This window comes from Corvus kubaryi, unplaced genomic scaffold, assembly GCF_017639235.1.
Source record: "Corvus kubaryi isolate FWS band 111438036 unplaced genomic scaffold, C.kubaryi_AGA036_p1.0 37260, whole genome shotgun sequence".
NCBI lineage: Eukaryota > Metazoa > Chordata > Aves > Passeriformes > Corvidae > Corvus > Corvus kubaryi.
This window is the reverse complement of record NW_024581077.1, coordinates 7,423,963-7,449,287: the sequence shown is the minus strand read 5'-3', so window position 1 is coordinate 7,449,287 and position 25,325 is coordinate 7,423,963. Positions and strand designations below refer to the sequence as shown.

The following is a 25,325-nucleotide window of genomic DNA, read 5'->3' as shown; positions in this document are numbered from 1 at the left end:
AGCCTTTATTTTGCAGTTCAGGCACCTACTCAGCATCCCAAACAGTTACCCAAGACCTAAAGAGTTACAATGCTAGAAGATGTTTGTAGATCAGCAGAGGAAAAAAGGAAACAGCACTATTTTTGAATGTACTATGCCCAGACAATGTTTATGGGGAGCTGTTGGGACACAGTGAAAATAAAAGTTCCCATCACAAGTCTAAAGAAAAAATTACTTTGTCTATTTTTCCTAGACTGATCACATTGTCTCCCCTTGCGCTGGCCTTAAGCCATGTATGAAAAGAGAACACGGTACATGTCAAATGTGCAAATGACAGTGAAAAATCAAGCTGAAGCTTTGTTCTTTGCTACAGACATTGGAAAGGTGTCTTGAAACTGAGAAAGTGGATGTTTTCTCTCTGTATTCAGCACTGGTGATGCTGCACGTTGAATTCCGCACTCAGTTTTGGAGCCCTGACTTCAGACCTTGAGCTACTGGAGCAACTACAAAGAAAGACAATGAGCTGGGAAAAGGACTGGAATGTAAGTCTTATGAGGAGCGGCTGAGGGTACTGAGATTGCTTAGTGTGAAAAAAAGAAGCCTTGGGGGAACCTTATTGCTCTCTACAACACCCTGAAAGGAGGTTGTAGCCAGGCAAGGGTTAGTCTCTCCTCCCAGGCAACTAGTGATAGAACAAGAGGAAATGTCCTCAGTTTGTGGCAGGGGAGATTCCTGTTGGATATTGGGAGAAATTGCTTCACTGAAAGAGTGGTTAAGCATTGGAACAGGCTTCACAGGGAAGTGGTGGAGTCACAATCCCAGAAAAAGTTAAAGAAAAGAGTAGAGGGGGTACTTTGCAATATGGTAATAAGTGGGTATGGTGGCATTTGGTCAGAGCTTGGAGATGGAGATCTTTTCCACCCTTAATGACTCTGTGATTCAACATTGCCTGTATGACAAACAGGCTCCTACCTTCCTCACTGAGGACTTCAAGGGGACGAATCCCGACAGCATCTTCACATCAACAATCACCATGTTGGAGCCATTGCGCTCCCCTGTGTAACTAAGGAACCAAGCAACAAAGATTCAGTGCACATCAACTCAAAGCTGGGCACACTTCCAGCATTTCCCTAACACTTGGCACCCCACTGAGTCCTGGCAGTCCAGCACCTTCTTCTCCAGCTGTGCCAGGTGCTTCTAGTCACCTATGCAGCCTCTCACTAGCCCAGCCTTGGGCTGCCCACACGGCAGGACAAGTCCTTCCTCCAGAGCCTCTCCTCACAGAACAGCTGCCTCCTGCCCACCTTCCCAGGCATGTGCTGCTCTCCCAGACTGGCTCACCCTGGGGACAACCAGACCTCCCCCAGCTCCCATGGCTCAACAGGAAAGCTCAGATCAAAATGCAGACTCACCTGACATTTATGCCAATGTCAAAGACCTTGTGAGCCTTGGAGTCCTCACACGTCTCTGGGACTGTGTACACATGAAGCATGAAGGGTGCCTCCTCCTGCGTGGGCTGCACGTTGTACCTCAGGCTTGTCTAGGGGACAGCCAGCAGCTCTGTGTGAGCGTGTGTGCACGCTCAGCGTGGGAGAGAGGGGACCCTCTCCCCACCCTGCCTCCCCACTTCTCCCATTCTCACAGCTCCTCCATGCTGCAGAGCCTTCCCTCCTTCTCTCCCACTCTTTCTCTTCCACACACCTCTACTCTTCTTCTCCTCCTCTCCCTTTACCCACAGCCTTCCACTTCTCCCCTCCCTCCTTTACTCTTTACTCTCCTCTACCTCAGTGGGAGGACTCGATGATCTTAGGGTCTTTTCCAGCCTGGATGGTTCTCTGATCCTGTCCTCTCCCTGCTCCTGCCTGGCAAGGGGCTCCCTTCCCAGGATGCCACCCTCACCTGCAGGTAGACGCATCCTTCACCAGACACCTCCACGCTGTACTGCCCTGGCACCTGGGGAAGGGGCACGCGCTGCAGCAGCAGCCGGTTGCTGGCATCCACTTGGAACTCTTGCTGGAAGTCCCCTCCTGATCGCAGGGCCACTGTGGAAGCTGTCCCGCTCTTGGCATAGGTGACAGCTCCATACAGGGACAAGGCTTGGAGAGCCACCACTGTGTCCTGAAAGAGATGAGTCCCAGCACTCAGGGGCTGCAATTAGCCTCTCCACAGCCCGTCCTCCTACAGCCTGTCCTCCTGCAGCCGCCCTTTCTGTCACAGGCACCCTCCCCTCCAGCCCCACTTTCTCCAGTGTTAAGAAGAAAAGACAGAGGGAAAGAGCAGCTTCAGCATATTTCCCTTCCCAGAGGCACTACCTGACATACTTCCCTTGGCCTCTTGGGAACTTGGCCGCCGTGGAAGGTACTGCACGGATCTATTGCAGGACTACAGTTCCCACCTTCCTGGCAAACCTTCCTGTGCTCCCACCTGGTTCTCTGACACGTCCCATCTTCTGAGGTGGATGTGCATGGTGGCCGGAGGGAAGCAGCTCACCTGGGTGGAGGAGAAGCCTCCATTGGGATTCTGCTGACTGCTGATCCACTTTGCAATAAGGGATGCAAATGCCAGCTCCTCCTGGGCAGGGGCTGGCTGCGAGGTGAGGTGAGCCAGGAGCACATAGGCCGTCATCTCCACTTCTGCAGAGGGAGCTCGGGAGCGATAGTACGGGAGATCAGCCTCTGGCTCCTTCCCAGGCCGCTGCCAGTGAACAGAGCCATCTTCACAGGAGCCAGCGAGACGAGACAACAAGCAATGATTACTATTAAGTATTGCAAGGCACTTCTTCATCTGCTGCCGCTCCAGCTGAGAGGACGGAGCCTCCAGGATGTGTCTGTCATGCAGGCTGAAGTGGGAAGGGTCAGGTTTACACATTTTTCAGCTTAACAATGACTGTGAGAGTGCTGAGCCCCAGGCCTAGACAGCACTTTGTCCTAGACCCCACATTCACATGGACATTTCTGGGCTTGGGCACCGCAGGGAACCAGAGACCTCAGGAGGACGCCACTCCTTCCCTTTGTGAGAAGAGATGCCAGCGTTGGGCAGTGAGAAGCTCTGTGAGGCCTAATGGCCCAAAGAATGTGACCAGGGCTTACCAGTCCCCTGCAGGTGGAGAAGGTAAAAGGTGTGGGGGATACTCCCTTCACAGTTCCACTACCCACTGCTTGGGCAAACCCTCTGGCCAGCCTGACTCAACCTGATTAGTTCCAAGTGATTACTTGATTTTCCTAGAAGACTCAGAGTTTGTGCTGTGGCCTCCAAAATGCCCTGTATGTTCATCTTCTCTCTCAGCACACCCATCTCTTCTCTGACTGACATCCCTTGTGCTGGGCAAGGTCACCTTTGTTCTGTGTTGAGCCCGTGTCCTGGAAGGAAGGAACGTCCCTGAGCATTGCTAAGCCTTTGCCAAGCAGTGCCTGGCGTGGCCAGAGGAGTGGGCTGAGGAGAGGTGGGAGCAGAGCCACCCTTCAGCTCAGCACCCAGGGGATGGTGCCTGCTGCTTCCTGGGGAGCTGCCTCGGAGCAGAGAAGAAGGACTGAGAGGGACTTCTCAAAAACATAATCCCTTTGCACAAGTCTTTCCTCTCCTTCCACCTTTCCCTACGCACAGGGGCCATTCCTGCAGCCATTGCCCCACCAACAAAAGCCATTCTGCCAAGGGAAGATGTAAGGCTGGTGAAAGCCGTGTCCCACCAGGAACGCTCACCCTTGCTCACAGCTTCCTTCTCAAGTGAGTCGAGCAATGCCTTCCGCTTCTCCCTGTTCCCTGCCAGGGCGAAGGCGTACGCCAGCAGTGCCTTGGTGTACACGTGGTTTTCTTTCTGATTTGCTGCTGTTTCCAGGCAGAACAGAGCATTCCGCACCACTGAATGCTGGAAGGAGAGAGAGACTGAACTGGAGGTGAGCTTACTGAGGTCCATCTTAGAACACCAGGAATAGGGGTGGTACCTGTGGACCCTTAGCATCCCCACTTTCTGGCCTACCAAAGATTTTACCGTTGTGTATCCCTTACCTCCAGGCCTAATAATTCCTAGAACAAATGAGCAGCCAAAGGCTGTTCCTTATTTTGAATCTACTTTTCTTTAATGTCTTGATGTAATGGTTTTTCCTAGTTTGATTTAAAGACTGTGAAGACAGGGCTCCAATCCTTCTTCCTCAAGAAGAATTACTGGCCTGATTGTGTCTGGGGTGAGAGGAGTGGTGTGAAATACTTCCTTGCTTTAGGTGTACAGAATACTTGCTTTCCTCCTCCTACTCTCATCCCAAGACTCTTCTGTGCTTTTACCCTCTGCTCTATCCTTTCATTTTTTTTGGTTCCCCTTTTCCAGGGCGTTTTGAAAAAATTTCACTTGCTGGAAGTAATGTAGTTTCTAGTTGGGTGGTGATCTCTGTCTCTGCACAAGAAAAAGTGTGGGTTTCTTTGTATTTTGTAGAGTATTTTTTGTGATGTTAACATTAACAATGCATCTATTGGTTTAAGAGTGCAATCACTACAGCAAAGTAAAATGTAGCTACTTTACACAATGTTATGACTAACAGACACTGTTACCCTATGACCTTTCAGCAAGACACATGACTACTCCTCACTTGTGATGGAAAAGCTTCTATAAAACTGAAAAAGTAGCTCTGCAGGGAGACCATGCCATGACCTGAAAGCTAACAGCATATTTACAGCTTAATAAAGTGTCTAGAAGGAAAAGACATATTTTTCTGTTGCTTTGTACTTTGACTTTCACTGTGTGTCTACTGGAAGATGAAATCTTTTGTGATCCCTTTTGGAGAAGCAGTTCAGCTGGTTTTAAGAAAGCAAAGAATAAAACCAAAATTGGTTGTGTCTATGCCTACTACTGTTTGTAAAGTAAGTATTGGGGAGTCCAGTCTAATGACAGGATGTGACAGTAGACACACATGCTGAGGACAGTGCTATTAAGGTTTTTATGAGGGTCTAATATGGCTTATTTTACTTGTCGAAATACTCTGTATGAGCCTTAATTGCTTAAGGGCTGTGCTAATCTTAGTTCATAGAGCTTAACTTGAAATGCACCCATTCTCCACGCAGATTGTGACAAACCCTTTCCTTCACATTCAGAGGAAGTTTTAGACTCAGACAGGGAGCCGGAAAACATCCTCATTATCCAATATGGTTCTGCCTGAGAGCTTGGCTTCTAAATAAAGCACATAACAAAGAAAGAATATTCTTCTGGTGAAGTTAGTGTCATCCATGTCACCTTACTGACAAAATAATTCCTTCTGCTGGTTCTTGCTACACAGGAGAAAACTTTAGACACAAAACATTCCCTACCACATTTGGAGCAGAGGGACTGCAACAGCCTGGCAACCACACTGGCTCAGCAGTCCTGCTGTGATTCATACCCCAATTTTACCTGCACCACCACCTTGTCTCAAAGTCAGGGGATCAGAATGACCAAACCCACACTGCTCTTAAGTAGGCCTCAGGTTTTTCACAGAGTGCCATGATGGTATTCCCTATACCTATACTTTATTACCTATAGGTATACCTTATTATTCAAGGATTAAGGATGGGGATTTCCCATAAAACCATCTAGAAGAAGCAAAGAAAATGAGAATGAATGCCTGAGGGTGCCATGCTTTTTTACTGACCTGTGGTGTTGTGTCTGCACAATAGGCCCAAGAGTGGTTTAACAGGATTGTACTATTCTAAGAAACAAAATGAGATTTCTGTAGGTGTAGAAAACCTATTTGTCTCACTTCAGAGAATTAAATATTATTTAACTCACTGTCAATCCAAGCTGTATGGAGCAAATCCATTATCATCCACAAAAGAACTCAGAAAAATATCAAGTGAAATGTGTATACAGGAGACAGGATTAGACAGGGGACAAAAACTGAAGAAAAAGTTAGTTCAGTCTAGGCTTAAATGGAAAGACTACTCAGACAAGATTTCTTCTTTCCAGAGGTAAAGGGACCTGCTAATCTGGGCATTGGGACACTGGTAGGGCAGGTTAGTACCATCTGTGGCTCAGGCTAGGGTGCAGACACGTACGGTTACAGGCAGAGGAATCTCCAGCAGTGCAATAGTGATGTAGGCTGCCAGTGTGACCTCGTCATTCACTCCACCCTGCAGGGAAGCACAAAGGTACTTGTTGATCCCACACAACATTGGCTTCTCCCTGTGCTACTTATCTGCATTCTTCAGGGGCAAATTCTTCTTGGCCTCCTTTTCATGCTAGGTCCTTCAGAAAAGGCTGCCGACTTCTTCCCGCTTCTGTGATAACTCACATATATAACTCCTCACTCTTTCCTAACCCCCAAGTGCTGAAATAACTCTGTTGATCCCAGAGTGGCCAAGTTGCCAAGTTCCAGCCTGACAAAGCCCATGTGGAGCCAACCAGGAGACACGTTACCTTCATAGCATTGTTCAGGAGTGCCCCAGAACTGCGGAAACAGCCATTTTCCTTCTGCTTTTGACTAAGCCAGATCAAAGCATCCTGGATGTGCTTCTCCTCTATGAAGATGTGATGCCGGGCCTGGGCAAAGGACTTGAGGACAAAGGCTGTGAGCCTGAAAGTGATAGAGGGAACCAAGACATCCTGAGTAGGCCCTCTACCCATCAGAGGTCATAGGGCCCATATAACTTCATCTCCACCTCCATTTCAAACTCCACAATGACCAAGCACTGAGAGAACAAGAAAACACTGAGGAGTGAGAGGGCATGAAAAGCAGAAACAAAAAGCCAGTGGTACTGAGGTCTTACCAGGTATTTCCAACTTTCCCGTAACGTGGCCCAAAGGTGCTATAAGAACCATCCCAGTGTTTGTACTTCAATTGCCTTTGGTACCCTGAAATGGAGAGTGAAAAAATATTTCAGTTGCCGCAGTGGTTTTCAAGCAGCCATGCAAAGGAAATGTAGGAGACATTTGGAACACAGTGTGCCCCTTAACTATTGGCACAAGTGTGAGCTATGCCCCTCAGTATTACAGAGGAAGTTCAGGCAAATACTGGCTCTGAATATCTCTATTCTTTTGCTCTTCTTCTCACCAAAACCACCAGGAAACTGGGTAGCTGTGGTCATTGCTGCTCTCTGCCCAAGACTTCATGAGGAGAGGTAATGCATCCCAGACTTGAAAGAAATGAGAGAATGGTTCCCAGAGGAGAACTGATTAAAAATGTGAGTCCTACACAGGACATGAATGCAGAAAACAGGATCATTTTCTTTGGAGGAAGTGCAATTCTCCTGCAAAAATAACCGAGTCACAACAGCCCCTTGCTAGTCAGGAGATGCCCACTGTGTGCGCATGTACTGGTGTTGTGCCTGTCATCGTGCCCTAGCTAATGTGGTAAAATTCTGCCCTGGTCAAAGATGAGCAATACTTTCTACATCTCAATACTAAGGAGAATTCAACATCTACATAAGCAGCTGCCATGATTAATGGTTATAGTCTGATTTATGTGTTTCATATAGTCCTTTTCTCATGGAAAGAAATCCTGAGTTATTTCCAGCCCTGGACTTTTTCTGTGTTCCTCTTTGGATACTGTTGTCTCTCACCCTGTACCTCCAACTGAGCATCGGATTCCTTCTCACAGATACTGCATTGTATACCCCTAACCTGCCAGTATCCTGTTCCTTTCTAGAGACAGCCTCCAACAGATCATCCAGTCCAGTGACCAACCGTGTCCTTATTCAGTAGCCAAGGGAGGGGATGAACAGAAAGGCAAAAGCTTACCGCTCACTAAGTATCCAGTGGCCTTGGATTTGACCTCTTCACTCAGCTGCCCTGTCTTGTTCAGGTAGTCCAGGACGTAGATGTTGGGTGCAAAGAGGACCATGTTCTGCTCCCCACAGCCAAAGGGCATCTGGAGGAGCTGGTGCAGGTTCTGCATGGCAGTGCCCATGATGTCACCTGGGGAATGGAACAATTCACAGTGTAAATTTGCCATTAGACTGAGCACAGCCTGGAGGGCTGTGACACTAGCATGTGACACATTGAGGAGGTTTCATTTACCTAGCACTGAGAAATATGCTCTGGCTGAGCCATCCACCACAGTTGCTGGGAGAGCCAAGGAGACTGTGTCTGACACTGACTTTTCTGGGATAAAAAGCAGATTAATTTGATTACAATTCCAGATGGATCTACATGCACAAGCAGCAACTATCCATGGGTGAGACACCATCTCCTGAAGAGGGGTTTCCTGACTTCAACAAATCCATTCATCTGCAATTTTGTTGACCAAGTTTCCCATCCTGCAAATTTTGTGTTGGGCCTGCAATACCCTTACACACAGGTTGTCATGGACTTCTACATGGCATCATCAACCAGCCTTGACTGACAAATACACTTTTTCCATCCTATTTTTATGGCCTTTTCTGCTTTGGTGGGCACACCTGGCTTACTGCAGAGTCTGGTTTGTGATTTCACACCTGTTACATGAAAAGCATTAGAGATAAACTTATTAAATCCCAGGTATTCTCTCCCTGCAGTGACCTGGCCAGCCTCATTTCCTAAAAGATATGCTTCTCTCTCTCTAATTGTAGACACTATTACATCCTCAGCTTTTCTCCTCCAGGAAGAATTGTGTTCACTAATAGCTGGATATGCATCTAGTTTGTTCAATTTTATCAGATCCCTACACCTTTCTTCTCAGAGTGGAGCACTCACAAACCTTTTCTTCTTCCTTTGTCTTTAGTTTCTACCTCAGCAAAGAAAGTCTTAGGAAACAAATGGCTCTTACCAGATGCACAGAGCACAGAGTTGTACGTGGTTTCCACCTCAGTCCCTTCCGGCTTGGGGAAGAAGGCAAGAGAGAAAAAAGCAAAAAGTGAGAAACAATAGCAACAGAGAAAAAGAAATATCAAAAGGGAAAGTAAAAGGGACTCTCTGAAAATTGCCTAGAAAGTTTTCTCCTCCATATGCTAAACTGAGGATAATTGAGGACTGTAACATCCTGGCTAATTACAAGTATGAAATGTAATATATTTTCTTTTCTTTCTTATTACTGAGAGACGCCCTGCATCTTCACAGGGCAAGATGGAGATAACATGCAAGGTGATGTTATCAACAGAGACATGGCACCCTGCCGTCCAAGGTGCCTCCCACTGTGGCCCAGCCTGGCAGAGCTCTCCAGGCTGTGGTGAAGGCTGAGTGCCTGGCACACTGGGAGGATATGTATGCAAGAACTTTGGCTGGTGGCAGCTAGAGTACTCCAAAGCACCACAAGTGACATGTTAAAACAACCAGAATCTAAATACATGCCACAGTCAACTCGTTAATAGTTTCTAGTCTAGTCTTTGAAGTTAGAAAAGAATACCGCTTTTCTGGTGAAATGGGTGAAAATATTTTGCAGGAAACTCAGGAATCAAATGTTTACTAGGAAACATTTTTTTTCATAGTATATTTTAGTGAGCTCCCTGCATCAATTTTTTAACCTCTAAATAGGAGAGTTCCCAGTGTTTCCTTATTGGTTTCTGGCTTTTGCCAGCTGATATTTTTTCCCAGCATGTAAACAATGGTGTTATTGTCTTCACTTTCTCACGCAGTCAGAACATATTGTCTCTCATTCTTCAGTATGAAAAGACAGAAAAGTATTAAAAGACCAGGGGAAAAAAAAAGAAAAAAGAAAAAAAAAAAGCTTTTTGGATAAACTGTGATAGAGCAAAATGCTTCTGTTTGAAAAGGCACCTTCTTGTTTGTTTCAGTATGCCATTCTGATGTGCAACTAAATGAGAAATCCATTGTTTTGTTTGATTTTGAACATTTCAACAGGCAATTAAAAGTTACAAACTGTGATTATTTGAAAGATTTTCTTTGATGAGATATTCCTGGGTGAAAAAAAAAAAAAATCCACTTCCCCAAAGACCTCTCGGTGAGGCTTGGTTTCTGGAGGGGCAAGAAGATGCCCTGGGGCCTCTGGCACACTCACTTCTCTCTCTCTGGGATGCACTGCCTGCTGCAGGGAGTATTGTCATCCCTGTGCTCATGACAATGCAGCTTCACCCCAAGCCTGTTACACTGTATCCATCCCTGTTAATTAATTGTTCAGCCTTGGATGCTAATCTCCAATTCCATCCCGTCAGGGCTTGCTGTAGATTAATTACCACATTACAATAACAGGATAGGATGAGCAATCTCTCAGACACCCTGCCAGAAGTAACTCTAATACTTTTTCAGTAATTTACATTCCCCTGCCATCTGGGAGAAAAGACTTTACAGTGCTCTATCTTCCTGTATCTTCAAAGAACAAAACAGTCTTTTTCCTGAAGGCATACACAAATTTGGAAAATTTCCTGAAATGTTAAACAGTTGTTCATGTATTATACATTCAAATCCATTTGTAAATAATTAAAAAAAAAACCAAAACCTAGCAGATAGGATGGTTGTTCTGTCATTACATTCAGGTTAGCAAAACATTTCCTGAAGCAAAATATATCCTAGTTCTGCCTTACTGAAAACTGGAATGTCTGCCATGTAAGGAGGACTTACTATTATATAGATTTCCCTATACAACAAGCTGGTACTTTTTGTTTGCCAATAGCTTCCAGAAGACTTATACTGTGGGTTAATTTTATGACTGGCAACTTACCATGTGAAAAACTATGTTTTTATCATGGCAAAACACTGCTTAAGGAAAGAAGTGTACAAAAGAATGGAAAAATAAAAGGTTGGTTACACTGTTTGGATCATTCTTCGAAGTGTAATAAAACCAATTCAAAACAGTGATGGTAGTTTTGTTTAGAAATATCTGTAGGTTGTGATGACTGTTCCAGAGTACTGGCCATGGGCTGGAGGAGAAGTATAAGCTTTCTGTCTGGTGTTCTATTCACAACCTGTCCCTGTGATTTACTAGAGGCAAACCCAAGGATTTCTCATTTATCTCTGATATGAGGTGTCTCAGAAAAACCTGTCATTATTGCCTGCCTTATTATTCCTGTCCCTCTATGTAATGTGAGACCCTGCTTTGACTGTGAGACAGCAGCATTATGAGTTATGGGCTCTATTGGCCTGTGTCAGATTTATCAGTGCTTCTTTTGTAAAAGCTTGCAGAATAAGAGTCCCACAAGCCATTATTGCTGCTCTCACGGCTAAACCAGAAAACCTCTATCACACACAGCTATTGCTCTTACTATTGCTACTTCTCTGTGCCACCAAAATTAGCAGCCCACGTACCTCCACCAGCAGCTGTCTGATGACTGTGTCCTTCCGCCCTTTCTCAGGGGTCTCCACAATGGTGTTCCCGCAGGGCTGCTGGTTCTGTAGGGCCTCAGTGGTCACTGAGAACTCCACCTGGCCTGGAGGAAACAGGGGTCAGTCAGTCCTGCCAGGTAGAGTCAGGGAAATACAGGTCTGTGTTTGTGCTTGGCACTCTGTGATGCATTACAGAGAAGCTTTTCCAAGAGGAGAACTAAATCTGAGAGAGGGTTTTATCTTGATCCAGATGCAGCCTTCCAGACCACCTCTTTTGTGATGGCTGCTCAAGCAGGTGTTAGTCCATCAGCATGAAGAGTAGTGATGGGGAAGGTCTCATAAATCAAATGGTCTTTTTCTGGGAGGCTTCAGAGAAGGCAAGCATTGATTAAAAAATTTCAGACCCAGATACACTAAGACAAGATATTCTTAGCTCCCAACTGGAATGTCTGGGTGCTTTGCATGCATTAAGGGAATTTGTGATTTCTATTAAAATGTTGGGAAAGCCAAGGCCTGTAACACATGGTTGTTTAGGACCTGGAAACACTACACCCAGTGCAGTGCTTCACCTCAGGGTTGGACTTCTCACTTCTGACACAGAGAAGGTCCTTCCAAACAGGTTTGGAGTCACCTAGCTCCTCACACCAAAGATCTGATGCCATACACAGATATCTGATCCCAGTATCTTGTCATCTCGTCTCTTACCTAGAGATCTTGGTGTTACAGCCCAAGCAACCGTTTTTCTTTCATTCACACAGATGCAGTAGGATTCTTCCTGTTTCCCCACTGATACAGCCAGGAAATCAGTAGATTCAGCCAGAGACACACTGACCTGCCAGTTGTACAGAGAGGGGTCATGAGGTTTGGACTTGCAGAGGAGCTGGAGTTATTGCAGACAATGCAATGCATGGAAAAAAGTGGTGGAGCTGGTTTTCCTGGGGGATTGAGGACCTTGTGGGTATTGCAGAGCAAGAGCTGCCTGATAAAGGAGAAAATGACTGAAATGTGTACAATTGTAAGAGATCAGGGAGGTAAGCGTAAAGAACAGGATCTTTGGCAAGGAAATTGATTCTGGGAAAATGAATAGCACAGACCAGTTGTGCTATGAATTCAAGATCTCTCTCATGATTAGTTAGATGAAGAGATAAAACATCAGCAGTGGGACAGCTAGTAAGGGAACAAAGAAAAGTAGAATAAGGGAACAAGGAAAAGTGGAGTAAGGAATCTCAAAATAGCAAACAAAATAGGAAAGACATGGACATAAATGAGAGTGTATTGGAATGACTGGATAAGTGTCCTTCCTTGTTCCAGCTTCACTCCTTTTAGAATAAAAATCTCTATTTATAAAAAGCTAAGCAGAGGTGATTGAGATTCTGTACTAATCCCTTACCAAATTTTCTCTTTTTTTTTGTTGGAAAAAATTGCCGGTAAGAATGGTGAAGTTATATAGCTCAGTGTCTTAGAGACAGATGCAACAAATTACAGGAGGTCTGCACATTCCAGAAAATCTTCTGTGAAGTTTTGTGAGATGAGACTAAACGCTGAACACAGGTATCCACCCCGTGAAGCTGGAATTTCCATGTGGGTATGGAATGATTCTGTGATCTGTGAAGAACCCAAGTTCTATATTTCTATAGAACAATGACACATATTTGTGATGACAAGGCTGGGGGTCTCAATAGCAGAGCTTTAGGCTCTGAATCAAATGTAGCTTTCAAAACTTTGTGGGGAAAACATACTCCCTCTTCACCGAATACGACAAGGATTTGTACATACATACATCACCCTTTGTATAAGAACCACTCATTTTGGTGTAATAGTACTTTTGTAGTTTCATCTGCACCTACCTCTATTCCTCTGCAATCACCAAAAGGAATGTTTTTTGTATGTGGAGACAGAGCATGGCCAGCTATCCCTTCAAACATTGAGGGTGGTCCATGTACTTTAGGAGAGCTTGCATTATTTACTCCTAATATGAAGACAATTGCCAACATGAGACACAGACAAAAAAGATCTACTCCACATCAATATGGGCAAGAGTGCAAAGATGATTTTACCCCATGGGGCTATGGAAAAAGACTTGGAACATCTCTTCTTATGCCATCAGTTGCCTCAGTAGTTGCATTAAAGCAGTTAGATCGGTTGGGATGTTGGCTGAAATTATCTTTGCAGATCAGTCATCTGGCTTGGAACACCTTGTTGAAAGCAACCCACTGTAGTCTTGCCTAAGCTGTTAGGCTGAGCAAAGCTGTGAACATCTCTTACCCTGATGCAGGCGGGCAGGTAGTTGAAAACGGTGGCTTTCAGCGTGAAGGACTCCCCACGCACTACAGAGTAGGGCATGGTGAGCTCCACAAAGAAGGGCTGGAAGGCTCTGAGGGACACTGTTGGGGACAGGCCAAAGCCCGCGTCTGCCGAAGTACAGAATGCATTGGCTTTCCACTCGGTGATGGTGTCAGGGATGGTCACTTCTAGATCAGCTTTTCCCTCAGAGCTGGTGAGGGACAGAGAACAAGACTTCAGTTATATTCTGATGTTCATCTATTCTCCTCACAGCCTATTGTGCAACATCTGCTGACAGCAAACCCCTGACCAGCTGCGATATAGGCACTGGCTTTTGCATGTTCCTCTGAAGCATCCTATACTTAATGTCCATAAAAAATCCCTTTGTCTACTAGAAATACTCCTCTCACTGAAGTACCAATACATCCACTGAGGCTTTAACTTATTTCAAGGTTTTGGCCTAGTGACCACACTCTACATTCCCTTAAATACTTACTTCACTGAAACTATGTCCCAGACCCATGTCTCAGGGAAGTACTTCCGGACAGTCTCTATAGGATCGTCATCAATTGTACCTTCTGTCAAGACATAACTCAATTCTCCATGCAGATTCATTGTAGAGACTAGCAAATTCATTCAAGGACAGGGAGAAAGGAAAATGTGTCAAACTCCATTCTAAACCAGGAACATACTTTCCCTCCAAGTAGTTGTTATTGTTAGGTAAAATTTTAAAACTGACAGCTTTGACATCTTGGCCACTGGAATCATTAATTTCTCTGTTGCCATCTCAGTATTTAATTTTTCTTAATGTCACTGCTCTTCTTACAGAGATTGGATGAAGTTAAGCATTCTTCCCCCACTGTCAGCAAACCCAGCAGTGCCGAAAGAACCATGCATGATGGTGTTATTAAGGTTATATTTCTATAGCAATACAGAATCAAATGTGAAACATTCTGCCCCCAGATATTACCATGGCACATAGTTTAATAATCTGGCTGAAGAATTGATTGCATTTATACATGACCAGAAACAGAAGACACACTTAGCCCTCTGTCTAGGAATTTTTAAAAAATGAATATGGGTCTTTACATCTCTGGCCATTAGCAAATATGCAGAAAGATGCTTTCTCACAGTGTTTCACACTGTTCTGCCTTATGAATGACTTTTCCATCAGCCTTAGAAGACTTTACATCTTGTCAAAGCAGAGAGCCGTCTTGGGCCATACTCTGATGACAAATCCTCCATTTCAAAACCAAAGATCTGATGTCTTAGGAGTAGATGGATAGAAGCTGTCACTGGACCAAAAACTATAATTGTTTAATTGGAGCTGGGATACTGCACCATAAAAATCAGTAACTGGAAGTGATATAGGTGAGTCTTGCTAATCTCAGATCTGTTTAAGAAAACAAGAAAACAAAAGCAATATCATTCTCCTATCTTCACAGTCACTGAACCTCCAGAGAAGTGACATGACCTACCCAGTCCCTGATAGTCATGTACGCAGGGAAACTGGGAACAGAACCAAATTTCTCAGCCCCCAGTAGTAAAATACTGACCCATGGGTTGTACCACCTTCTCATTTGTCTTGGCCCATTTTTGCCCTAGTTGTTCCTCTAGCTATTGCTAGAATGTGGCTGCCTAGAAGTAGATGCTCCTTTTTTTTGGGTTTTCATTGCTGGACTCAGATCTGATGGGAAAAAACCCCCACTGCTTTGTGCTGAAAGACTCTTTTAGTGCTACAAGACCTTCCCTGCTGTAGGGGCTGGCATGGGAGTCACCAAGCACGCACAGTTCTAGTCAGGCTCATCTCGCTGCCTGGTAAGGTGCAGGCAGAGGTGAATCAGTTTCATATTTCAGGACTAGGTCCAGAAGGGAGAGATCCTGAATTAGGTCTGCATACAGGAACACAATCAGATCTGCCTGTGTAATTAATATTCAAAGATTCAAAGAGGGAAGGAAAGAAGTAGGGTGGTAAATTTTAGGAGGTTGTGTGAGAGGCAAACCCAAAAAGGTACTAGAACCACTGTTACTCCTTTCCATGATGTGTTCTGGGTAATGCTCGCAGAGTTCAGGCTTATGGATCTTGCTGCTAGTGAAGACTTTTAAGCCCAATTCCTAGTAAACAAAGAGAAAGAAGAACAAAAATTATGCAAAAAATGGTTGGATAATAAACTTTATTTAGTATGTCAAGAATGGGTGTACCTAAGTCTGGTATTGGTCAGAATAATGAAGGCTTGTATGTAAATCACAGATGGGCTGGTTTGACACAGATGTGGGGTCTCTATCATGTTATTCTCATTCTAAGGCTAAATCCTGGGATGATCAGATGGAAAGGCAAGGCCATAGGCCTACCTTGGGGACAGCTGCCTGGGTGAAAACGGCTTGTGTGAAATGCATTGGAGTGAGGGTACCCAAAAAGATTTGTGCAGGACGCTTTGGAAGGGTATATGCGGATTTGTGGGTTATCAAATTAACTGCTACTTTATTAGAGACCTATTTAAACCAGAGAAAGAAAACATGAATGAATGTGGAGTTTCTAATATTATGATACTACAGGTAATTTCTCAGGACTGTTTCCTTACCCAAGCCCTTTTGCAGGTGTCTCTACTATGAGGAAACCTTTCAAAGGTCAAATGGTTTAGATAAATAGTTACTACCTATGGGCTAAGATGTAGGAACTGGTCCTGGTTATTTTCTCATACAAATGTAAGCAAGTTTACAGCAAATGAGCTTTTTTTTTTTTCCATTAAAAAGCCCTTCAGGACAGGCAAGAAGAAGAGAGAAGACTTAATTCCAAAAGGGAACAAAAGAGAAAAATGAAAGGCTGGTGCTTACTTTGAGAATGTTGTAGGTATCACCTTCACCATCAGATGAAATGGGTACGTAGAGAAATCCATTTAAAAACAGATTGTCAAGTGACACACATGGATTTACGTTGTCTTCTTCCAGGTAGTAGTCCATGAAGCTATAACCCCGGCTTTCCTTCAGTGGGAGAAGATGATACACCTGGGGAAATGCAAAAAAACAGGGAAAAAATGCAGCAGGTCAGCACTTACAGGGACAGACAAAACCTAACACTCTGTTGGTGAATGCCAGCTCCTAAAAAGCAAGTGTAGGGAATGCAACTGTAAAAATACATAGCCCCATGTCTACAGTGGTATTAGTGGGTACTTGGTTTGTTCTTGTACTTGCTCATTACCAAAAGTAGCCAAGACTCACAGAACTGGGAGAAAGCTCATTTTCAGGCTTCATAAGGAGAACACTCTTGTCCACTGCATGGAGGGCACACAGGGATCTTGGAGAGGCATGGAGTCGCAGGTGTGTGTTGGAAGCAGGAAGACCTTCCTTGGGTGCAAAACTCAATCTCACCTGCAAATCCAAAAGGAAGTTCAAGCATCTACTTTTCCAGACACTGTTGCATCTATTATTCTGACACTTCTAGCCTTGTGAATTGAGCTCTGCTAGTGTCTAATGCATATTCGTCTTTGATCAATATAATTAACAAGGATGAGTGATTCTCTTTTTGTTTCTGTCTTGTCCCACTTTTTATTTTTATAGCTTTGTAGCTTATTCAGGTTCATCAATCCTCAGTCAACATCTGGTCAGAACATTTCATGAACCCATTGTGAATTCTGCCTTCATTCTGGAAATCTAAACCAAACTGCTGTCCACAAGACAAACATGGGTTGTATAAACCATGGCTTGTACTCACTTTATTGGGGAGGCACATTTCAACCTGGAAATCTTCTGAACTGGCGATGACTTCCCCACTGGGTGAAGTGGTGTACACAAGCATTTGTGCCACAGGAGCAATTGCTGCCTCGACAGGGAAGGTCAGCCGAAATGTCCCATAAGCTAAGAGTGAAAAAAGGTTATTCAACATGCAAGAGGTTCCAGTATATGCATTTGTCTTGCCTTGATAAAAAAGTCAAGTTCACGTCCCAGATAAAAAAGGTCAGGTTCACTCATGCTGAAAGTTTTTAGTTATGAGGAGCTGGAAAACAGACACATGACTAAAATCTATGGCTGTTGCTGAAGACACCTGCATTCAAAGACTGGTTGTGAATTGACAAATGAGATGAGTTTGGAGGGCCTCAGTCTGCCTTTGAGATTCTCCCCAGTTAACACCTGGCATAATTTCTTGATGCTCCCAACCCCTTTTTTCCCTCATGCTCCAAGATCTACAGAAAATAGTCAAGGCAAAAAAAAGATAACATGACTGTTGGAAAGGGTGACAGCAGTCAAGGTTGCGGAGTGGCTGAAAGAATAACTTGGCAAGGTTACTGCTAAGCAAGCACTTATCTGGAACACCAAACTATTGCTCCAAGCAGGGTAGAAAATGCCCTTCTGTGCTGGAAAACCCCTTTTATCTGGGCCTGAGCTTTATGTCACAGTCTAGACAAGGTGACAGATCAGCCCTTGGTATTAGCCCAGGTGTGACTTTAGTCACTGTTTCTAGTGAGGATACAGAACGTTGTACAGCACACAAGATCTTTTAGTGCCATAATCTGTTTATATCCACTGCAGTGCAACTCCTCCTCACAGGCTTACAAAATGTCTCACTCTTCTCATTTTCAAAAGACATTTTAAGTTGCATCTCAGCCTCAGTTCCTGAAATGTGTAATCCTTGGACATTTATGTGAATAAATGTAAATTTATTGATTAGAATATAGGTATGCATGTGTTTGCATGCTTACAAGGCAGGAACAATACAAAAAAAATATATAAATTAAGGAATGTGAGAGAGACAAAGAAAAGGAGACACACTCTTCCTGCTTGTTGTACACGTGAATCTCCCAACATTGGTAAGAATTCACAATCAGAATAGGGTAGAGAGGCCATCAGAAAGTGCTGGTTTTAGGAAATGGCCAAAACTTATGTTTATTTTTGGTTGAATTTTCTAACATTTTCTCATGAAAAAAATAGCGCCTGTTGGAACTCAGAGAAAACAAAACTAACCAAAGCCACTTCACCTAAAAAGGTTTTATTTTGAAAATTCAAACATTACATGCAAAGTTTGAATGAAATATTAAATACAGTGTTTGAAATGAAGTAATTTATCTACATCCCCCCTGGCCCAAATTATCATCAGAAATACTAAAAAAACATAGTTCTGCTCACCATCTCCAGGATTCACAGTGAGATCATGGGTGTCAGCTAATATGATTTGTCCCTTGGCCATCACCTGTGTAACAGAGAAATCTTCCTGTAATTGTTGCTACCGGTGTTGAAAGGTGGGAGAAGGAACGTTCACTGGGTTAACTGTAGGGTGTGAGAAACACCAAGAAGATGCTAAACAAGTGCCAGGCTGGAATTTACTGGGTCTTTGGACGCGGAAATATTTGCTCCTAGGAGGACCAGTGTTTCCACACTGATCATTCTTATCTTTGCTTTTGTACGCATTACATATATAGATCAGGTTCAAGTCCATTTTGCCTCTAATCACACATAACTTTGGGAGTCATCTGCACGTTTTTAACAATTTGGAACAGGCTGGAGGTCAAAAAACCTCCTCATTCCTCTCTCAGTTGCACCGTGAAACACTGTGAAGAAAAATTTCACCAGGATTAGTTTTATAACTGCACAGAGTCGGGACAGAAGACCTCAGGCTGCAGAGAATATGAGTTTGAATAAGGTACCTGAAGTCAGGCAGTAAGCAATAGCCTAAATGTAATTTCCTCATTTCTAGAAAAAGATTCCTTTTTCATAGTCAAAAGTGCCTTTTATTCAGTTACTTTTGATGTGGAATATTTATTCCATAGCACCATATTTGAATCTCAAGTTGTGGGATCCACACCTATAAAAAATGGAAGTTCTTTCACTTTTTGTTTACCTGCTGTATGTGCATATTTAACCCCAATTTTCCCAGGCTACTGAGATAAGCAGGTATCTTGTCCTTCCATTAATTCTTAGCAGTCTTCAAAATGAGCATGTAGACCTCTCTAGCACAGGTTTCTATTCTCTCTTTTGAATATCAGCCTAAGTCCCCCTGATGTTCTGTACAGTCCACTGGAATGAAGTGTCTGTTCCACTGATATTTTTCTTGTTCTCCAAAGCTACTCTCATCTCCTCTGCTAGTGGCATTAAATGGGACAACCAGAAAAACAAATTTCGGGAGAAAGACATTCTATTTGAATATTCATTTGATTCTTCCTTTTTTCCCTAGAGAAACTGACATGTCATTGTTTGGTCACAGTTCAATTATCTCTCTTCTCTGATCCCCAAAATGAACAAATTCATAGTTCTTAAGGCCAGCATGTTATAGTCTGCCCCAATTACTGTGGTCTCCCAAAATTCTGCACACAGAGGACAAAGAAATGAGAAACATTGGGGAAATGTATTTAGATTGCACTGTTGCAGGCCACACTTTCCATTTCAAACCCTCTCCATCATTACTGGCCATCTAGCAGTGCTCTGGTTGCTCATCACGGAACAGAGCTAGAGATGACACAGTACTTTCTGTGGCTGTAGATCAAAGTAACCCCAAATATGTCTTACCAAATAATAAATGACAATTTTCTTCTGCTCCCCTATGGCCTCTGGTGTGAAGATATAGTGCACTTGGACCTCTGTTGAGGAGCCACAACTTAATGTCTCAGGCTTTGGCTCAATTTTGAGGAAGCTCTTACTGAGAGAGTAAGACCGAGTTACTCTGCGCGTGGCATGCTCATAGGATGGTGTCATCCAGTCACTGTCGTAACAGTTCAGTTCAGGTTTATGATCTGCCTAAGAAAGAAAAATAGAAGGTTGATAGTCAAATGAAATCAGGTAAAAAGTCACATAAAAGTCCACAGAAAAACTCTGGATATGTTCCATATTTCTCATTCTTAGGAGATTGTGGATAATCTGCAGAGAAGACGCAGAGAAGTGCGGTGATCTGACAAGAAACTTGCCTTATTTTCCAGTTGTCAGAAAAGACTGAGAGCTGATAAGACGGATAGATGTTTCACCTGTTGAAGAGAAAGACAGAGGCTTACCCCTGTCTCTGCCACTCACTCGGATTTCCAGGGAGAGTTCTGTGAAGCTGGTAGTGTCTATGGAAAACCAGGACTGCCCCTGCTCGTCTGTAGTGTAGTTCCCTTTGTATCTGTTTCCACCCACAGTAATCACGATGGTTTCATTGGCAAGTGGCGCATCAGTGCCATCAACCAGCTTCACCTAACAAAGCAATAACAAACTTCAGGTTTTAGACTAGCAACAAAAAACAATTCCCAAGTAATGCATCCTCTTCCCTCTTTTCCTCCTTGCCAGACAGGATATTTCTTTATAGAAAAGAATAAAAGAAAAGAATGTGGAAATGTGTGAGGTATGCCCTGTGTTGTCAGAGGGAACAACTGAGAAAATTCTCAGCTAAACAACCCGGTCAGCCCATGGAAATTATCTATCAGGATCCTAAGTTCTTCAGTAGTTTTAACTCCCCCAGCCAGCTTCATTTGGGACCTCAACCACATACCATCTTCCTCTTGAACCATGTAACCTGCACCATGAACATGAAACACCTGAACCACGTAACACCCCACTACTCCATCTGATGGGATTGTGCACTTGTGTGTTTGCTCTGCCATTCATTGCCCATGGTCTCAGAAGTTCCCTACCCTCCCGAAGAGTGGGATCCCTGGTTTGTACACATTGTCCAGCAGGTCAAAGCTGATACTGCTCATGGTGGATGTGATGCCACAGGAGCCTGTTCCAGTCATCTCGATTCCTGAGATAGAGTGCAGTAAAGAGGGATTATTGATGAATTTCTAGTCATGTTACTCCACCTTCCTTGTGCTTGCCGGTTCCTCCTGTTATGGCCTGCCATCACTTTGCCTTCTCCATGTGCTACATACCTGTGCCATCTTCTGTGATTTTGCCTTGTACCTCAATGCTCATCTCATATTCCTTGCGTAGGAGCTGAAACACCTTGGTCCTCACCACAACAGAAATACACCCATGAGCATCTGCCTAAGCAAGGGATTGGAGAGAAAATTGAAATTCTGTGAACAAAGTTTGTGCCTTGAGGAATGAGAATAGATACCCCAAACCCAACATGCTTAACTTCTGTTCATGAAATTCCAGACTTATCTTCAAGGGTTGTCTCCAAGACCAGTACTTGTGTTCAGCCTGTTTCCTAGTGTTTCATCCACACATTTTCTGTGTTCTGTGAGGTAGCTGACACACAGTTCTCCAAGGCACACACTGGTTTCCTTGTTAACTCCTTCCTGACTTAGTTCTGGTTTTCTTCCTGTTCCTTTCATTTTCTTCTCTCTTTTTCTTGTTGCCCTTTCTCCTGTATTTAACCCATATACAGTACCACCTCCTTTTCTTTGTTCTTCTTTATCTATACTGCCTTCCTGTTTTCTTCTCATCTTTGCTCCTTGCTCCCAGTCAGTTCCTCTCACAGTTACGAAATTCTTTCAAAGATCTTTTCTCAGTTTGTGGAACAATTACAAGGACCTCATGGCTGGCAACTGGAGGTCTGTCACTAGTTTCAACAGGGTGAGGTTTTCATCATCAGTTCTGTTTCCAGTTTAATGACCCCTCTCTTAAGAATGCCTTCCTGTGACATTCCCTGCTTTTCCCTGGAGAGAATGCTGTCTCTGGTGCCTGACTGTCTCCCAACAGATTTGATCCGTCTTGAGACAACATATCCCATTAACCTTAAGAAAAAGCACTACATTTTAATCTTGGGACTCACCTGCCTAGTGAATTCTTCACACACAGATTCTGTTTCTTTTCCATAACAACCTGAAGCAGCCTGGGAATATTTCCGGCATACTTGGACATTCACCAAACCAGGAACAGGCTTCCCATAGGTGTACCTAATCACAATGTGTTAAACAATGTATCAGATGAGAGTCACAATCACACTCAGACACATCTCCTTAAAGACCTCTGTAGGTGATTTCCTAATACTTCTGAAAGGCTGACTAATCTGATATTTTAATTATTCTAGTGATTACATTTCTAGCATTTCCATAGTGAGATTCTTCCATCATCCATGGAAGAAACATTCATCCTATTCTAGGTGGGAGGTCTCTGCAGAAAAAGGTTGACTTTAGAAAATTTTTTCAGCCAGGAACATCCTTGTATTACAAAGTGCTCAGGGTTCAATGAAGAAATTGAAAGGCAATCAGGTACTCAGAAGGAGCTATTTATGAGTTAGAAATGAGAACACTGGGGTTGCATCACCAATTTAAATGATGTCTGATCTGACATCTCAGAGTATTTGATGGTTCAGTATTGGAAGAGAAGCTCTAACTGATAAAATGTAAAGACAGAAAGAGAAAATGTGAAATAAACTGGGAAGAGAGAGATGCAGATTTGTTTGATGTAATCTTTTAAGGAACACAGGGAAGACCCTTCACTTTGACTCTTCAGGCCAAGCAGCAGGCTCAGGATTGACAGAATGAATAAGTCTGCACTAGATGCCTGGAAAAAGTTTAAAAACCTTCCCTGAGCTCTTCTTGTGGTCCTCAGCAGTAGGGAAGAGTGAAGGATAAGCAAGAGAGATTTACTGGAGCTCTGTGACTCACAGACCACAGACAGACACTGGAAGCTCATTGTCCTTAATAGTGATCATCTTTGGCACCTTCACCAGGACCTCGAACCTGGACAGCACTAGATGGGAGAGAGAAAGGCTGGTGTGAGAGGAGTGAATGAGAGCTGTGTACTACACAGCAACCCAAGCATAGAACCAGGATCATCTTCATATGAACCTCTCTGTGGTCTTCAGTACAGATGTCTACCCTTTCCATAGGATTTCTCAACCTTCCTTCACCACTGCTTGGATTCAAAGGCAATTAAGGAAGTTTGTAGTCCTTACCTTCCCTTATTTGCAGCACAGGCTTATGTGATCCCATTGGCACCAGACAGCTGAGTAGATCCCTCACCTGTGTTAGTTCAGAAGGACACACTGGCCCTGTGTGTCATGTTCACAAAGCATAACTTGTAGCTAGGCCTTGGAGCTGCACATTCACCACCTTTGTAATTCACCACATTGAAATGCCCTGAATCATTGATTCTCTTGGCTGATTCTTACTGTTCTGGAGACCCAGAGTTGCTCTTAGGCTCACCAAGAGGCACCATGGGATATTGTCCTGCATACCCAGAGTTTTCAAGTGAATCTAGCCGCAGACTCTCAGGTCTACAGACACCCAAGAAGTTTTATTAGAGAGCTGGGAGTTAAAAGCCTACCTGCAGCAGCATATTTCTCCTTACTCAGTCTCTGCTACCAGTCTCTTTGTAACATTTGTGGATTGCTCTTCAGTCACAAATTTTCTACCAAACATGTTTTCTAAGCTTTCACAGAAACAAGGAAGAGCAAAAATAGAGAGGACCACGAATAGAGAAAGAGACCTTATGCAGATGATGAGAGAAGTAAAATAGGGTCACCAAAATATTGCCATCTCTTACTTCGTATCTAGTGCTACTTGCAATAAGCTGCTGGACTGAAAAGCAACTGAGACAAAGTCAGCTGAGATTGGTGCCACAAGCCATGCACAGGAATTCTGGCATGTCCTGTGCTCCCAAGAGCACTATGAGCAAATACAAGCTCAGGCAGGTTGCAGAGATGCCATAAAGTCAGCAACCACTTCTGATACTTAGCACTTTCTGCTCAGCCCCTATGAGCCCCATTGCCTGTATATTCAGTCCCTCCCTCCTCCATTTTGCGCCCTGGAAATTCCAAATTGAGTGGTCACAATAAAAGGCATTACTGTCAAATTCCTCTCCTTACCAAATTCCTCCACACTGAAGGAGTGCTCCACATGGGATGAGAAGCTCTTCTGCACAACTATTTTGTAGGAACCTTGGATGGGGTCCGAGGTGAGGGGGAAGGAGAGCTGTGTAAAGCCTGTTTCCAGTTCCACTCCTTGCCACTGGTACACACGGTTCCTCTGGGGATCCTGCAGGTGAGGGTAACAGTGTCACAAGAGATAGGAGAGTGCCAGGCACCAAGCTGTGCAGTGCCCAGTGTATACACATCCCAGCTGGGAAATGCCTATCTGTAATTATTCAACAATCTGTGAGGTTCTGAAAGCACTAACCTGTCAGTTCTGCAAAACTAGCATGCAAGAAAGCTTTTAAACACTTTTAATGCCTGGGGGTGTTGCCTCCCCCTCAGCTCTACCTGCAAAGGATGGGGCCAGGAAGCTAGGCACAACAGACTGGCAAGGTAACAAAAGGGAACAGAATTGACATCAGAAGTAAGTGGAGCACATGGAGAAAGCAGGGAAGTATCAGCTTCCTTGACAGGCTTTACAGCCTGCAAAAGATTTTTTCTAACATTGCCTTGGAATGAAGACTGCTGAAGTACCAGTACACAATCTGCTGAGGAGTCAAACTCCTGACTTATCTATGGGACTAAGAAATGCACATGTATAAGGGTCCTAAGCTAGTGGTGAGATGGGGCAATGGTGACAGGAAGAGAGGAAAGTATACCCCACATATAGGCATCCAGCTGAGAGCCCTCTCTTATGTCTCCATGCTCCTAATGCTGGAATGAAGACTCATCACTACTACATCTGTGTATTGCTCATTATTAACTATGAAGAATTAATCCCCTCAGCCCCAAATTTCTTGTAGAAGTCACTGAAACAGCACAGTGGTGCTGTGTAGTTTGAGGCACCCTTTTCAGGCTCCTCAGCAGGATGGTTAGTATTTACAGTCTTCCATTTTCTGCCTGCTCTTTGCATTGTGCCTTGGCTGTCACCAAAAGTTTATTTACTCTAGATAGGTGTGTGACTCAAGGTGTGTGACTATGTGCATTTACTTCACTGAGATTTTGTCTCAGGGCTTAGGGAAAATGGGGATGTGAATGACATCTCCCAGATGGAGGCCATCAGTCAGGGGGCAGAAGAGGGGGCCATGTTCCCAAGAAGCCACCTGGGAGGGTGGCACAATCAGTAAAATGCATCCCATGGCT

At 44.0% G+C, this 25,325-nt stretch overlaps 1 protein-coding gene and 1 long non-coding RNA gene across 7 annotated transcripts in view; one reads left to right on the top strand and one right to left on the bottom strand.

The window, feature by feature from the left end:
* The window catches only part of LOC121662721 (alpha-2-macroglobulin-like), a 37,350-nt gene that overhangs the window by 3,587 nt on the left and 8,438 nt on the right, over positions 1-25,325 (bottom strand). For 2 of the 6 annotated variants that reach the window (XM_042024231.1, XM_042024232.1), the window contains exons 6-32: positions 24,138-24,306; positions 22,936-23,020; positions 22,098-22,221; positions 21,250-21,364; positions 21,013-21,122; positions 20,414-20,575; positions 19,916-20,143; positions 18,539-18,602; positions 17,130-17,272; positions 16,637-16,786; positions 16,253-16,423; positions 15,421-15,532; positions 13,914-14,040; positions 13,400-13,628; positions 11,840-11,966; positions 11,117-11,238; positions 8,685-8,736; positions 7,958-8,041; positions 7,679-7,855; positions 6,709-6,793; positions 6,359-6,515; positions 5,998-6,072; positions 3,679-3,844; positions 2,470-2,693; positions 1,879-2,097; positions 1,392-1,519; positions 952-1,042 (exon numbers count right to left, since the gene is read on the bottom strand). In XM_042024231.1, the coding sequence (XP_041880165.1) occupies positions 952-1,042; positions 1,392-1,519; positions 1,879-2,097; positions 2,470-2,693; positions 3,679-3,844; positions 5,998-6,072; positions 6,359-6,515; positions 6,709-6,793; positions 7,679-7,855; positions 7,958-8,041; positions 8,685-8,736; positions 11,117-11,238; positions 11,840-11,966; positions 13,400-13,628; positions 13,914-14,040; positions 15,421-15,532; positions 16,253-16,423; positions 16,637-16,786; positions 17,130-17,272; positions 18,539-18,602; positions 19,916-20,143; positions 20,414-20,575; positions 21,013-21,122; positions 21,250-21,364; positions 22,098-22,221; positions 22,936-23,020; positions 24,138-24,306 (3,696 nt within the window). The remainder of the gene's footprint in view (positions 1-951; positions 1,043-1,391; positions 1,520-1,878; positions 2,098-2,469; positions 2,694-3,678; positions 3,845-5,997; positions 6,073-6,358; positions 6,516-6,708; positions 6,794-7,678; positions 7,856-7,957; positions 8,042-8,684; positions 8,737-11,116; positions 11,239-11,839; positions 11,967-13,399; positions 13,629-13,913; positions 14,041-15,420; positions 15,533-16,252; positions 16,424-16,636; positions 16,787-17,129; positions 17,273-18,538; positions 18,603-19,915; positions 20,144-20,413; positions 20,576-21,012; positions 21,123-21,249; positions 21,365-22,097; positions 22,222-22,935; positions 23,021-24,137; positions 24,307-25,325) is intronic. The other 4 variants (XM_042024233.1, XM_042024234.1, XM_042024235.1 and 1 more) reach the window with 4 other exon arrangements.
* Positions 3,785-4,673, top strand: LOC121662731. Its single transcript, XR_006015388.1, has 2 exons — positions 3,785-3,872; positions 4,085-4,673. It is a non-coding gene; the product is annotated as an uncharacterized LOC121662731 (long non-coding RNA).